The sequence below is a fragment of the Moschus berezovskii genome, chromosome 11 (genome assembly GCF_049115385.1).
Source record: "Moschus berezovskii isolate FMDL1 chromosome 11, NW_MosBer_1.0, whole genome shotgun sequence".
Classification (NCBI taxonomy): domain Eukaryota; kingdom Metazoa; phylum Chordata; class Mammalia; order Artiodactyla; family Moschidae; genus Moschus; species Moschus berezovskii.
In genome coordinates, this window is record NC_142470.1 from 102454854 (window position 1) to 102470100 (window position 15247).

Consider the following 15247-nt stretch of genomic DNA (forward strand, 5'->3'; position numbering starts at 1 on the left):
CAGCTCGGTCTGGAGAAGGAACAGGTTGGCCTGGCCAGACTGTGCCCTAGAGAACCCTCTCCTGGCCCCTGACCCTCTGGAGAACACACCCTGTCCTGGTGACAGGACCCATCGGGGAGGCTTACCCCAGTCACTTGGGAGCCCTAACAGGACGTGTGTCTGAGATGGATGCTCAAGTCTGATGATTTGGGAAAATATCTGTAGCCCATTGTGAGCAGTTCTGGTACATAACTTTCTGGGTTCAAATTCCACGTTTTCCACTTAAGCGGGTTTCCTAGATGGCTCAGTGGTAAGCTCCCCCTGCCATGCAGGAGACATGGGTTCAATCCCTGGGTCGGGAAGATGCCCTGGAGAAGGAAATGGCAACCCACTCCAGTATCCTTGTCTGGGAAATCCCGTGGACAGAGGAGCTGAGAACGTTGGGCAAGTTGCTTTATTTGTCTGCTCAGCTTTCTCTTCTACAAAATGGAAATTAAGACATCTAATTCCATAGGCTATAATGAGGTATAAATAAGTTAATTATTTGTAAAATTCTTAGAAGCATAAAAAGTACCCATAACCCTAGTCATTGTTATTATTTCTCCAACAAAACCTCCTAATCTGAACACCTTTCCAGAACATTCTCTACCCAGTCCCCTAGCCACTCTGAAGTTTATTGCAGTGGGTGCATTCCACCTATATTTAATTGGTGGCAACGGTAGAGAGGACATTAAATAATTGCACAACATAATAAAGCAATACACGCAGATAAGTGTCAGATAATCCAAGGTAATATGCATTAGAGATTAATTAAACCTGCTTGTGCTCGTGCGAGCCTGCCGAAATAGCTGTAATGACTTAAACACTCTAACACTGAAAAGTTAGGCTCTTCTCATTTCCATTGCACTCACTAGTCAGCATGTGGACTTGTCTTCAACAAAAAAAGCACATGCTCAGGGTCCCATCTGCTTTCATCTGCCACGAGTTAACACCTGTTCAGCTGCACCTCTGGGGCTGACTGACCCCCCTGAACAATTCAGCTCAGTCCCTGCACCTACAGCAGCCACTCAAGTCAGCAGTCCCCCCCACCACCTCCATCTGTCGCTCTTCTCCATTCTACCGATGCTCAAAATAGTAAGATGCCAAGGCATGTCTTAAGAATAAAGGAAAAATTAAACTGATATTAAATAAAGGCCATTCTCCTTAACCTGGCAACCAGTTCCAGTATTCTTGCCTGGGAAACCCATGGACAGAGGAGTCTGTGGAATTGCAAAGTTGGACACAACTGAGCATACACACATACATACAGAGTTTTCAGTTTAGGTCACATACTCAAGCATGAAAGCATGGCAAAAATATTTAAAAATAAGTGGCTTCAGCCAAAAGGTAAAGATGAAGACAGGTGGTATTTGTTTTTTGTTTTGAGAAACAGAAGAAAAACATCTTTTCATTGTTTGGTGATGGTTATCATTGAATTTATAGAGAATGGGTGAGATATGTACTTTCATTAACCTTGCATTCAAAGTCATCTTTTGCACATCTTTGTCAAAATATGCTAGCTTATGGGGAGGAAGGGGGGCATTGTTGAAGAAATCAGACCAAGAAAATACATCTCTGTCAGTTTGAAAGTAATCATATCCGAGGATTTGCCCACCTTTTGAATACCCCTGGAGCTGAGGGGGGCGTATTATCTTTGTTTCTCTGATAGGAAGGTTTGCTCAGGCAAATCTATGAGAGCCAACATCAGAGTCTGTGAATGTCTCATGTCAATTACTACCCTATAGAGTGTTAATGTAACCCATAAGAGTCTTCACAGGCTTCCTCCTTTATATACTGGTCTATTTGACCAGTGGTGGAAGGAGGGTGTGTGTGGGAACTTAAGCCAACTGTGTCAGCTCATAGGGTCAGTATCCATCTGGAAAGCAGCCAACGTGACAAGCGTTACAGCTGCGAGGAGACCCGTGGGCACTTCACAGGCTCCCTCCTGACTTTCACAACTGATCCAGGCTCTCTGAGTCTTTCTTATTTCTTAATATTTTGGCCGAGCTTCGTAGCATGAAGGATCCTAGTTCCCCAACCAGGGATCGCACCCGCCCCTCCTGCATTGGACACACAGGATCTTAACCCCTGGACTGCCAGGGAAGCCCTTCCCCTGTGCCTTTAGTGGCAGTGCTGTTTCCCTCTCTGGCCTCACAAACAGCTGCAGTGCCCCCATCCTTGTCCTCAAGGGAGCCAGCTGCTTCCACTCTTGCGCCAACCCCCAGCACCCTCTCTTGTGCCATCCTAGGTTTGAGATTCCTTCCACAAAGTCTTCAGCAGCCCCTGAGTGCTCCCCTGGGAAGTTGGGGTCCCTTGCGCTAGGTCCAGGGTGAGATGAGCGTGTGGTAGGAGAATTCAAATGGTGGGTCCTGAAATGGAAGAGTGTAACTTTCTCTTTTCATCTTTTCTTCTAAACACTGCCTCCCCACCCCACACAGCTCATCCAGGTATTGTTGGAGGATAAAGCCACAGAAAGCACCATCAAACTCAACCTTCCTCTGGGACAAGAGACACTCATAACCCTGACAGATGGACAAAAATTTGTGATCCACATATCGGATGTATCTGAAAGCTCTGAGGATATTTATCTTAGGGAAAGTAATGCTGACACGGGAGATTATTTATTGGACTAGGACCTGAGAAAACATACATTTTTTTCATTCTTAAGAATAGAGTAAATGATAACACTTTTGTATTGGTGAGAAAGAAGATTTTGTGTAAATAATAGAGGTAGCACTGTTTTCTGTTTATATGTATTTCAAGGAATTGGTTTTGATGAATCATATAAACTGATTTGGAGAATAATTTTTGCCTCTGTTGCCTTTCTTCAGGGCTTTCCCGGTATTTCTGTGGGGACTTGAGAGAAATTTGAGAAATCTTGTTGGTAATAAAAACATGGGTCATTCTCCAATGAAAGATAAAGTTTGTAGAACAGCAAATTAGTACAAGCAGCCAAAGGCGCCTCATAATATTTTTCTTCCCTTCAGTAGTACCCTAATCAACACAGAGTTTGTAGAAAGTTCCCTTCAGGCCTTGAGGAAGAGGGGGAAAACTCAATTATTTGATAGTGCTGTTAGAGTTACTCACTGCTCCAATATAGCAGGGGTCCCCAACCCCCGGGATCTAACGCCTGATGATCTGAGGTGGAGCTGATGCAATAATAATGGAAATAAAGGGATGTGATGCACTTGAATCACCACCCCCAGCCCCTCAGTGCATGAAAAAATTGTCTTCCGAGAAACCGGTCCCTCGTGCCAAAAAGTTTGGGAACCCCTGCTGAGGACCCCACCTTGGCTTTGTTCACATGGCTCTCTTCTTAAAGTGTTACAGAACTATGAATCCAACAGTGTCTGCCACAAATGTGGGTGTCCTGCTGATGCTGCTCCTCTCTAGCAAAATCCTAAAGAACCCTGAAACTCAGCATAGATCCCTGTTAAACCAGACCACTTTTATGTAACCGACTGTGATACTTGAAAGGAATTTAACAATTCATGCTTAACACAATGTCTGGTAGCAGTGGAAACAAGGGAATGTTTTACTGATCTCCTCTTACATAAGAAATGAATTAAATCTCCGGAAATGCTTGGGAATTTTAAAGAAATATCAGAACTCTAGATCACTAGATTCATTAAGAATTATTCATCATGATGGTTTAAAAAGTAATCATGTTTTAGAGCCTTTACTACTACATTGAATATGTGATCTCATTTCTTAAGCCATCTGGGAGCAGTTATTTGTCAAAAAAAAAACCACACACTCAGAGGCCTGCATCTCTTGGCCTACTGTTCAGTGACTTTGCATATCCTTTGCTCACATCTAAGCAGACAGGTGATGGGCTGAGTCAGGGAACAAAGGCAACAATAAGCTTTATGGGTCTTGGAACAGGGAATTGCGTTTGCATACTTTGGGGTAAACTGATTAGCTGAGAGCTGGCAGAGGGCATTCATCCTTCAAAAGACCATCCAGGCAATCAAAGAAAATTCCACTTATCTGTTTATCTGCAGGGTTTGAAGTTATGATAGGGGGTGGGGGAGGGTGAGTAGTAACAGAGAGGAGAGGAAGGGGCTTCTGGGGCCCTCATCTGCTCCAGATCTTGGTCTGGGGGTGGCCCTACGGCATGTTCGCCTTGTAAAAATGTGTTTCAAAGCTTCACATTTGCTTTGATTGCTTCTCTGTATATGTTCTATATGACAACGTACTTTTTAAAACAGAAGTCTGTGCACGTAGGGAGCGGATGGGGGAGAGAAGGACAGGGAGTTCGGGGGTTAGCAAACTATTATTATAAGCTACTACAGTGAGGGCTGAGTGCTCAGTCACTTCAGCCGTATCTGACTATTTGTGACCCTAGGGACTGTAGCCTGTCAGGCTCCTCTGTCCATGGGATTCTCTAGGCGAGAATACTGGAATGGGTTGCCATTTCCTTCTCCAGGGGATCTTCCCTATCCAGAGATCAAACACAGGTCTCTTAAGTCTCCTGGATTTCAGGTGGATTTTCCCTGGCTGAGCCACCAGGGAAGCCCATAAACTACTGCAAACTACATATATATGTGTATATATACATATAGCAGTTACATATATATATGTAGTTTTATATATATATATATATATAATACTACTGTTATATATAGGATCAATAAACAACAAGGTCCTACTGTATAGCACAGGGAACTATATTCAATATCCTGTGATAAACCATCATGGAAAAGAATATTTTAAAAAAGGTCTACATATGTATGACTGAGTCACTTTGCTGTACAGCAGAGATTGGCACGACATCACAAATCAACTATACTTCAATAAAAAGTTTAAATTAAAAAAAAAGAAATCAGTGCACACGTTGTAGAGATTGTGGGGGGTTCCCAGTAGGAGAGAATGAGGCTAAGAAGCACACAGGAGGGTTTGGAAAGCAACGAGGGCCCTGTATTTATCGTTCCCCATCATCGGCAGGTGCTTGGATGGTTCTGCTAATCTGCACTTGGAGAACCTGGGCCGGGCTCACTCAGCCAGCTGCTGTCCCTGACAGGCTCGTGGGGGCCGGCAGGTCTAGGGTGGTCTCCCCTGGGATCCCTCGGCTCCTCTCCCACATCCCTCCAGCAGCCCAGCCCAGGCATGTTCTCACAGCAGAGCTGGGGGCCAAGGAAGCAGAAATAGAAACAAGTTTTCATGCTTCTGTTTGCATCAGTGCCTGCCCCATTATCCAAAGCAAAGTGGAGACGGTTCTAGGAAAGGGTGTGCACACAGAGGGGACGTCGAATGGATGGATTTTTCCAATCTGCCATATCAAGGTCAATGCTACCTGCTACCCAAATCATTATCCCAGATGTTCAATTAGGGAGACAGTTTTGCGGGAGAATGACCTGCTCAAGGTCATTTGGACAACAGTGAGAACCTGATCATCAGAACAGCGTCCACAGTCACCCCATGGCATCATCCACTGTGACATTCTGACAACCTTGCCTTCATGCAACATAACCTGATAAGAAACATAGACACTAGCTCCTTAATGCTGCAAAGAGCCCATAGTAGTTTCCGAAACAGTCACTTTAAGTAGGAATAACAATGAGAACTTGTACAGATGAAAATCTCCCCAGGGCACATCACTGATTGTCAGTGTGGTGCCTACAGCGAGAGCAGCACATCGAATTTTCTTCACATAATAATAATAACTACACCCACGTAGATCTTGCAACATGAATTTTCACTCAGGATGATGGTAAGTTGGTAACACTCTGTCAGTGGATTTTTCCAAAACCAGAAATTTGATCTAAAATGTACAGTGATGTGTTCCAAAATTGTCATGCATTCTTTTACCAGCTACTTTTTAAATATGGGGGATCCTTAGAGGATGAAGAAGTTCAGAACAAGCCTCCCCAGAATGTTCCACTTTGACGTGGGGGCCCTGCAGGCTTCAAAGAAATGTATTCCCTCCCTTGACTACCTATACTTGACTCTAATACCTTGGCCACCTGATGTGAACAGCCAATTCATTGGAAAAGACCCTGACATTGGGAAAGATTGAAGGCAAAAGGAGAAGGGGGTGGCAGAGGATGAGATGGTTGGATGGCATCAGCGACTCAATGGACATGAGTTTGAGCAAACTCTGGGAAATAGTGAAGGACTGAGAAACCTGGCATGCTGCAGTCCATGGGGTCGCAAAGAGTCAGACACTTTGCAACTGAACAATGACAACCTTGACTATCTAAAAGAATTTAAAGCCAGGAAGGGAGTCCTCACCAGATATCTGCTGGCCCCTTTATCCTGAACCATGAAAAATAAATGTCTTTTGTTTGAACCACATCAGTTCAGTTCAGTTCAGTCACTCAGTCGTGTCCGACTCTCTGCGACCCCATGAATCGCAGCACGCCAGGCCTCCCTGTCCATCACCAAATCCCGGAGTTCACTCAAACTCATGTCCATCGAGTCAGTGATGCCATCCAGCCATCTCATTCTCTGTCGTACCCTTCTCTTCACGACCTCAATCCTTCCCAGCATCAGAGTCTTTTCCAGTGAGTCAACTCGTCGCATGAGGTGGCCAAAGTATTTCAGTTTCAGCTTTAGCATCAGTCCTTCCAATGAACACTCAGGATTGATCTCCTTTAGAATGGACTGGTTGGATCTCCTTGCAGTCCAAGGGACTCTCGAGAGTCTTCTCCAACACCACAGTTCAAAAGCATCAATTCTTCGGCGATCAGCTTTCTTCACAGTCCAAATCTCACATCCATACATGACCACAGGAAAAACCATAGCCTTGACTAGACAGACCTTTGTTAGCAAAGTAATGTCTCTGCTTTTTAATATGCTATCAAGGTTGGTCATAACATACCTTCAAAGGAGTAAGCGTCTTTTAATTTCATGGCTGCAATCAGCATCCGCAGTGATTTTGGAGCCCCCAAAAATAAAGTCTGACACTGTTTCCACTGTTTTTCCATCTATTTCCCATGAAGTGATGGGACCAGATGCCATGATCTTTGTTTTCTAAATGTTGAGCTTCAAGCCAAGCTTTTCACTCTCCTCTTTCACTTTCATCAAGAGGTTTTTGAGTTCCTCTTCACTTTCTGCCATAAGGGTGGTGTCATCTGCATATCTGAGATTATTGATATTTCTCCCAGCAATCTTGATTCCAGCTTGTGCTTCTTCCAGCCCAGCATTCCTTATGATGTACTCTGCACATAAGTTAAATAAGCAGGGTGACAATATGCAGCCTTGACGTACTCCTTTTCCTATTTGGAACCAGTCTGTTGTTCCATGTACAGTTCTGACTGTTGCTTCCTGACCTGCATGCAGGTTTCTCAAGAGGCAGGTCAGGTGGTCTGGTATTCCCACCTCTTTTAGAATTCTCCACAAGTTTACTGTGATCCACACAGTCAAAGGCTTTGGCATAGTCAATGAAGCAGAAATAGATGTTTTTCTGGAAATCTCTTGCTTTCTCCATGATCCAGCGGATGTTGGCAATTTGATCTCTGGTGCCTCTGCCTTTTCTAAAACCTGCTTGAACATCTGGGGGTTCACGTTTCACATATTGCTAAAGCCTGGCTTGGAGAATTTTGAGCATGACTTTACTAGCATGTGAGATGAACCACCTAGCCCACGGTATTTTGTTATAGCAGCCCAAACAGACTAAGACAGCCCTTTGTCCCACTTTGAGTGACATTAAGAACTGAGATTGGTCAGTGGACTCATGTGTGATGTGGACCAGGCTGATCCTTCCATTATAGGATTCCACATCAATATTTCATTTAATGATTTTTATATAGATTATTGCTGCCTATACTGATTGATTCATTCAGTTCTGTTCAGTCACTCAGTCGTGTCAAACTCTTTGCGACCCCACGGACTGCAGTACGCCAGGCTTCCCTGTCCATCACCAACTCCTGGAGCTTGCTCAAACCCATGTCCATCCAGTCGGTGATGCCATCCAACCATCTCAGCCTCTGTCGTCCCCTTCTCCTCCTGCCTTCAATCTTTCCCAGCATTAGGGTCTTTTCCAATGAGTCACTTGTTCGCATCAGGCGGCCAAAGTATTGGAGTTTCAACTTCAGCATCGGTCCTTCCAATGAAACTCAGGACTGATTTCCTTTAGGATGGACTGGTTGGATCTCCTTGCAGTCTAAGGGACTCTCATGAGTCTTCTCCAACACCACAGTTCAAAAGCATTAACTCTTCGACTTTCAGTTTTCTTTATGGTCCAACTCTCACATCCATACATGACCACTGGAAAAACCATAGCCTTGACTAGATGGACCTTTGTTGGCTTTTTAATATGCTGTCTAGATTGGTCATAGCTTTTCTTCAAAGGAACCAGTGTCTTTTAATTTCATGGCTGCCATCACCATCTGCAGTGATTTTGGAACCCAGAAAAGAAATTCTGTCACTTGTTTTCACTGTTTCCCCATCTATTTGCCATGAAGTGATGGGACCAGATGCCATGATCTTAGTTTTCTGAATGTTGAGTCTTAAGCCAGGTTTTTCACTCTCCTCTCTCACTTTTCATCAAGAGGCTCTTTAGTTCCTCTTTGCTTTCTGCCATACAGGCAGTATCATCTGCATATCTGAGGTTATTAATATTTCTGCCAGCAATCTTGATTCCAGCTTGTGCTTCATCCAGTCCAGCATTTCTCATGATGTACTCTGCATATAAGTTAAATAAGCTGGGTGACAAGATACAGCCTTGACGTACTCTTTTCCCAATTAGTTACTAGTCCATTGTTCCATGTCCAGTTCTAATTGTTGCTTCTTGACCTGCATACACATTTCTCAGGAGGCAGGTAAGGTGGTCTGGTATTCCCATCTCTTTAAGAATTTTCCACATTTTATTGTGATCCACACAGTTAAAGGCTTTGCCGTAGTCAATGAAGCAGAAGTAGATGTTTTTCTGGAATTCTCTTGCTTTTTCTATGATCCAATGGATGTTGCAAAATGATGACTTTTTCAGTTTTATCATTGTTTCCAGACATATTAGCTGGAGTTCACATAGAAAGCAAATTTTTCCCTCATCAACAATTTGGGGGTGGTTGTTGTTCAGTCGCCTAGTCGTATCCGACTCTTTGTGACCCCATGTGTTGCAGCACGCCAGGCCTCCCTGTCCCTCACCAGGTCATGAAGTTTGCCCAAGTTCATGTCCATTGCATCAGTGACGCCATCCAGCCATCTCACCCTCTGATGCCCTCTTCTCTTCCTGCATTCAATCTTTCCCAGCATCAGAGATTTTCCCAATGAGTCTGCTGTTTGCATCAGCTGACCAAAATACTGGAACTTCAGCTTCAGCCTCAGTCCTTCCAATGAATATTCAGGGTTGATTTCCTTTAGGATTGACTGGTTTGATCTTGCTGTACAAGGCACTCTCAGGGGTCTTCTCCAGAACAATTTGGTTATCTTGAAATATAATTCATAGAGGAAAGGCACGATCAATGCTTGAGTTGGTTTTGCTTTAAAAAAAATAAAAGTGGGGGAGGGATAAATTGGGGATTTGGGACTGACATATTCACACTAGTGTACATAAAATAGGTAACCAACAAGGACCTACTATGTAGCACAGAAAACTGTTTTCAATATTCTGTAATAACCTAACTGGGAAAACAGTTTGGAAAAGCATAGATAGACGTATATGTATAAACAAATCACTTTGCCGCACACCTGAAACTAACACAACATTGTTAATCAACTGAACTGCCATATAAAATAACATTTTTAATTGTTTAGAATTATCTGAAAAAAAAATTTTTTTCAGATTAAATTGGACATCCTACAAGTTTCCACTGATGACTAATGAGGATTTGTTTTCAGTTGTTTCTAATGATTATTAACTCAGAGACTTGTGCACTCTCTACCCAGTTCTCCCAATACTCATTTACATAATTAGATTATAACATTAAAAGCCAGAATTTGCCAAGGGTGCAGTCTGTGTGTACAGCTCTAGGACTTTCTCTCGCCTACGGGTAACTAACCCCACAGTCAAGATACAGAACTCTGATTCAGCAGAGAGCTCCCTCACGCTACAGCTTTTCACAGCCACACGCCATCACTAACCCTTAGCAACCCACTGATGTTCCCCACTCCTACCATTCTGTGCTTTTGAGAACGTTATGGAAATGAAATCACGCAATATGTAGCCTTTGAGACTAGCTTTTGTTCTCGGCAGGATGCTTTTAAGATCCACCCAAGTTGTTGCCTGTATTAATAGTTTGTTTCTTTTGAATGCTGAGGGGTATCCCATGGTATGGATACACTGCTGTTCATTCACTTATTGAGGGATATTTGGATTGTTTCCAGTTTGGGGTTATCATGAATAAAGCTGCTATGAACAGTGGTGTATATAGGGTTTTGTGGGGAATATTTTTCTATTTCTCTGGGATAAATGCCCAGGAGTGCAATTGCTGATAAGTATGGTAAATTGGTAAATGTAAGTTTAGACTTTTTTTTAAACTGCCATCATTTTTCATTTTGATTCTTAAATTATTCCATCTTTTCCCAGTGGAAGATCTTTCAAGTTGCCTCTTTGACATGTTTAATTGGTCTTTTCTAGCTGCTGCTTCTTTTCTTTCTTTTTCTTTTTTTTTTGACTCAAGAAAATATCCCAGGCTCCTCTTGCAAATCTCTTGCCCCAAACTTTAAACTGTGCTTTGTTACCTTTGACTGCACCTCTCATTGTCCCTAACAAAGTATTTATTAATGGGAAGTGATGGGTAAGCAGCAGACCTACAATCTAATTTCTCCTATTACTAGTCAAATCTGCTTGTAAATATACCAAGCACCAATTTCCAGCAACCAAACCTCACATTATTTGCTGGTAGGGGAACACTTTTCTATAACTACACATACATGATGGTTCAGGATTGTTTACAATACACAAATCTGAAATCTATGGGAAATGTTACTAAACCAAGTAACTGAGCTCCAATTCCAAATAGCTCCTGTGTGTCATTTAGCGACCTCATGGAGTCCTCACATATTCCCAGTAGGACTATAACATGGCACACACACACAAAAATCACTTTGGAAAATGGTCTGAAAGTGTTTCTGTCTGCTTGGGCTGTCATAACAAAATGTCATAAACTGAGTGACTTAGAAAAGAAACATTTGTTCCTCCTCTGGAGGCTGGAAGTTCTGAGATCAAGGAGTCAGGTTTCTCATGAAGTCTCTCCTCCTATTTGCAAATGTCTGCCTTCTGGCTGTGTCTGTACATGGGATTTCCCTGGTACATAGAGTGAGGCAGGGGTATGGGCACTCTGTCTCTTCCTTTTCTTCAGTTCAGTTCAGTTCAGTCGCTCAGTCATGACCGACTCTTTGCGACCCCATGAATCACAGCACGCCAGGCCTCCCTGTCCATCACCAGCTCCTGGAGTTCACTCAAACTCATGTCCACAGAGTCGGTGATGCCATCCAGCCATCTCATTCTGTCGTCCCCTTCTCCTCCCGCCCGCAATCCGTCCCAGCATCAGAGTCTTTTCCAGTGAGTCAACTCGTCGCATGAGGTGGCCAAAGTATTGGAGTTTCAGCTTTAGCATCAGTCCTTCCAATGAACACCCAGGATTGACCTCCTTTAGGATGGACTGGTTGGATCTCCTTGCAGTCCAAGGGACCCTCAAGAGTCTTCTCCAGCACCACATTTCAAAAGCATCAATTCTTCGGCGATCAGCTTTCTTCACTCCAACTCTCACATCCATACATGACCATGGGAAAAACCATAGCCTTGAAGAGACGGACCTTTGTCGTCCATTAAACCCATCATGACCTAATTAACCCCAATTACCTTCAAAAAGCCCCACCTCCAGATACCATCCCATTAGGGGTTAGAACTTCAACATATGAATTTGGTGGGCACAAATATTCATACCAGAACAGAAAATTCTGTATAAAATTAAACATAAACTTATTCTAGGACCCAATGATTTCATTCCTAAGTACTTACCCAAAGGAAAGAAAACATATATTCACAAAAAGATTTGTAGAAGAGGGCTTATAGCAATTTTAGTCATAATAGATAATACCTGAAAATAATACTAATAACCATCCATGGGAGAGCGGATAAACCAACTTCAGTGTATTTATGGTATTCATCTAATATACCACAGACTGATGGCTTAAATGGGAGAAGGAAATGGCAACCCATTCGAGTATTCTTGCCTGGAGAATCCCAGGGACGGGGGAGCCTGGTGGGCGGCGGTCTATGGGGTCGCACAGAGTCGGACACGACTGAAGTGACTTAGCAGCAGCAGATGGCTTAAACAACAGAAGTTTATCTTCTCATAGTTCTAGAGCCTGGCAAGTACAGGATCAGGTACTAGCTGGTCTGTGAAGCTTGTGGGCTCTCAAAACTGACACCCAACAACTCAAAGACCTGAGAGCCAGAGGAAGCAATACAGTGGATTCCAGCCCGAGTCCAAGGCTCTAGAACCAAGAGTGTCAATGTCCAAGGGCAAACGCACAAGGATGTCCCGATCAGGCAGAGAGCAAATCAGTCCTCCCCCTGCCTTTCTGTCCTGTTCAGGTCCTCAGTGGATGACGCCCACTGCATCGGGGAGCGTGATGCTCTTTATTCAATCTGATTCAAATGCTAATCTCTCCCAGTAATACAGACACACCCAGAAATAACGTTTTTACCAGGTATCTGGGCATCTCTTTCTCCAGCGGAGCTGACACATGAAATTAACCATCACCACAGGCCAAAGACAATTTGTAACACAACACCCAAAACTTGGAACACAGGAAATAAAATTAATTCTTATGAATCAATACAAGAAAACACAGACAACCCAACAAAAACAGACAAGAGGTATTAACAGGCATTTCACAAAATGAGAGTATCCAACTGACCAACATGTATGAGAAGGCAATGAACCACAAGAGCCATTAAAATAAAAATGAGTTATCAGGGACTTCTCCAGCAATCCAGGGATTAAGATTCTACCCTTCCGGTGCAGGGAGCACAAGTTCGATTTCTGACTGAGGAAAGAAGATCCCACACGCTGTGCGGCACAGTCAAAAAACAAAAATCAAACAGTAAAAAAAAATGAATTATCATTACTCATCCATAGATTGCAGGGGGCGGTTAGAGAACCTAACAAGAATATGCCAATGAGAATATGGAGCCACAGAAACCACTACACACTAATGGTAGTGATAAGCTGATACAGTCATTCAGGAAATCAGTGTGGCGTTATATAATAAAGTGAAACACGCTCGTACCCTAGACCCGCAACTCCACCGCAAGGTACGTCCCCTAGAGAACCCTTGTGTGTGTGCGCCTGGGCCTGAGCTTGGCTTCCTCCCAAGAACTGGGTCTAAGAAGAGGACTTGACACAGGTACTTGCCTTGGGATGTGGTCCTACAGAAGCAAAGCGGAGGGCAGTGACCAGAATTACGGGAATATGGAGGAAGGAAGGCCATTCCAGGGGAGCATCACTGAGCTGGTTACCACCGTGAGTAACCGGGGCTCAGCCCTGCCGGAGACCCTCCAACAAACCGTGTAGCGTGACCTTCAGAATCACCCACTTGCAGCTTGGAAGTGGGGGGTGTTCATCCTCTGGTTCCTAAACCCATTGGTCAAAGGTTGTCCCAGTGGGGGTTAATGTTCTGCAACTGTGTGTTTTCACGTTGCTCAGCCGAACCCTACTGATGTTGCATGCGGCAGCTGGCACAGAGGCCCTGAGGCAGAAAGCAAGGGACATGCAGACCGCTGGGGTGACCTGATGCTGACTGCACCCCAGCAACAACCAGAGAAAACAAAGGAGCTGAGAGAAGTGAGAAGGGCATAAAAGATGCCGACACACCGGCACACAAGACCGTTCATAAACTTTATTACCGGAAACAAGTCAGATTCCCACCCATCAGTCGTTCTTACCCAGTCGCTCAGTCGTGTGTGACTCTTTGTGACCCCACAGGGCTGCAGCACACCAGGCTTCCCGGTGCTTTCCTATCCCCTGGAGCTTGCTCAGACCCATGTCCATTGAGTCAGTGATGCCGCCCATCAGTCAGAGAATGTTTTTAAACAGTGGCCCTCTCCTACAGTCCTCTGTCACACCATCCTGGCCACATTCTCTCCAGGTGCGGGCATTTGTTCTCCCTCTCTCTCTGACGGCGCTAGGGTCTCAGTTGGCCCACGAGCGATAATCAAGAGTTCGCATGCTCGGTGCAGCATATGAACTTACAGCTGAGGCATGTGTGATCCAGTTCCTCAGCCAGGGATCAAACTAGGGCCCTCCGCATGGGAGCTGGAAGTCCCAACCACCAGACCACCAGGAAAGTCCCTCACCTTTATTTTAGTGTGTAAGTGCAGGGGTTGATAGTCAGCCGCCTGTTGCTCTGGCTAAGCCTTGAGAAAATCACCATGGAAAAAGAATAAAAGCAAAATATAGCAATACAGCATAACCCAAATACAAGTACATCGGGTTGATCAGTTGGGATCATCATACCCTGCTAAGCTAAGGAAAAACACAGTGTGGACCTTGGAATGCCAGGTCAGCACAAGTTCAGAACACTGCTTGTGCACACACCTAAGATGTTTTCCCAATGCATATGTAGGGTTATGATCTCCAGCTAGGTGATAGCCCTTGTACAAGAAAATAAAAAAGATAAAGTAATCAGTGAAACGGGAGATGTGACCGGGGACATAGGAAGCTGACTTCATCGTAACACAGCAGATTCTTCCTGCTTGCCAAGACACTAAATAAAAGTGATGTGGGCCCAAGGAACAGGGCTCTGGACCCAAGAGGTCTTGAGTCCCCTGGTCCCAGCTTTAAAACTTTAATTCTGTCTCTAGTTTCTTTTTCCCAAACTGTGCATGGACCACTTTTGATCCCTATCTGCTGTGCTGGCCACAACATACAAGGAGTGAGCAATTTGACTATTTTAGATGCCCTGCCCTGTGCTCAGTCGTGTCTCATTCTTTTCGACCCCATGGACTGTAGCCTGCCAGGCTCCTCTGTCTGTGAAATTCTCCAGGCAAGAATACTGGAGTGGGTTGCCAGTGCCCTCCTCCAGGGGATCTTCTACCCAGGGATGGAACTTGCAGTCTCCTGCAGGTGGGTTCTTTACTACTTGGAGTTTTAGACGAACTGGTGGCAATGTCCTCCGTCAATGCCACCTGTCACAGCCAGATGACCACGGTCCTTACAGAGCAAGAGGACAGGGCTTTGGCCTCAGAAGACTTGGTAAGACCAATCTTACCATCCCCCTTAGCTCAGCTTCCTCCTCGACCAAACGACAACCACCCCTGCCTCTTGTCTATTTC

General features: G+C 44.4%; 1 protein-coding gene across 2 annotated transcripts in view; it reads left to right on the top strand.

Moving 5' to 3' along the window:
* The window catches only part of RFX8 (regulatory factor X8), a 59665-nt gene extending 56923 nt beyond the window's left edge, over positions 1–2742 (top strand). For both annotated transcript variants that reach the window (XM_088841631.1, XM_055400599.2), the window contains one exon: positions 2457–2742. In XM_088841631.1, the coding sequence (XP_088697757.1) occupies positions 2457–2651 (195 nt within the window). In that variant the 3' untranslated portion in view covers positions 2652–2742. The remainder of the gene's footprint in view (positions 1–2456) is intronic.
* The last annotated feature ends 12505 nt before the right edge of the window (positions 2743–15247 follow it).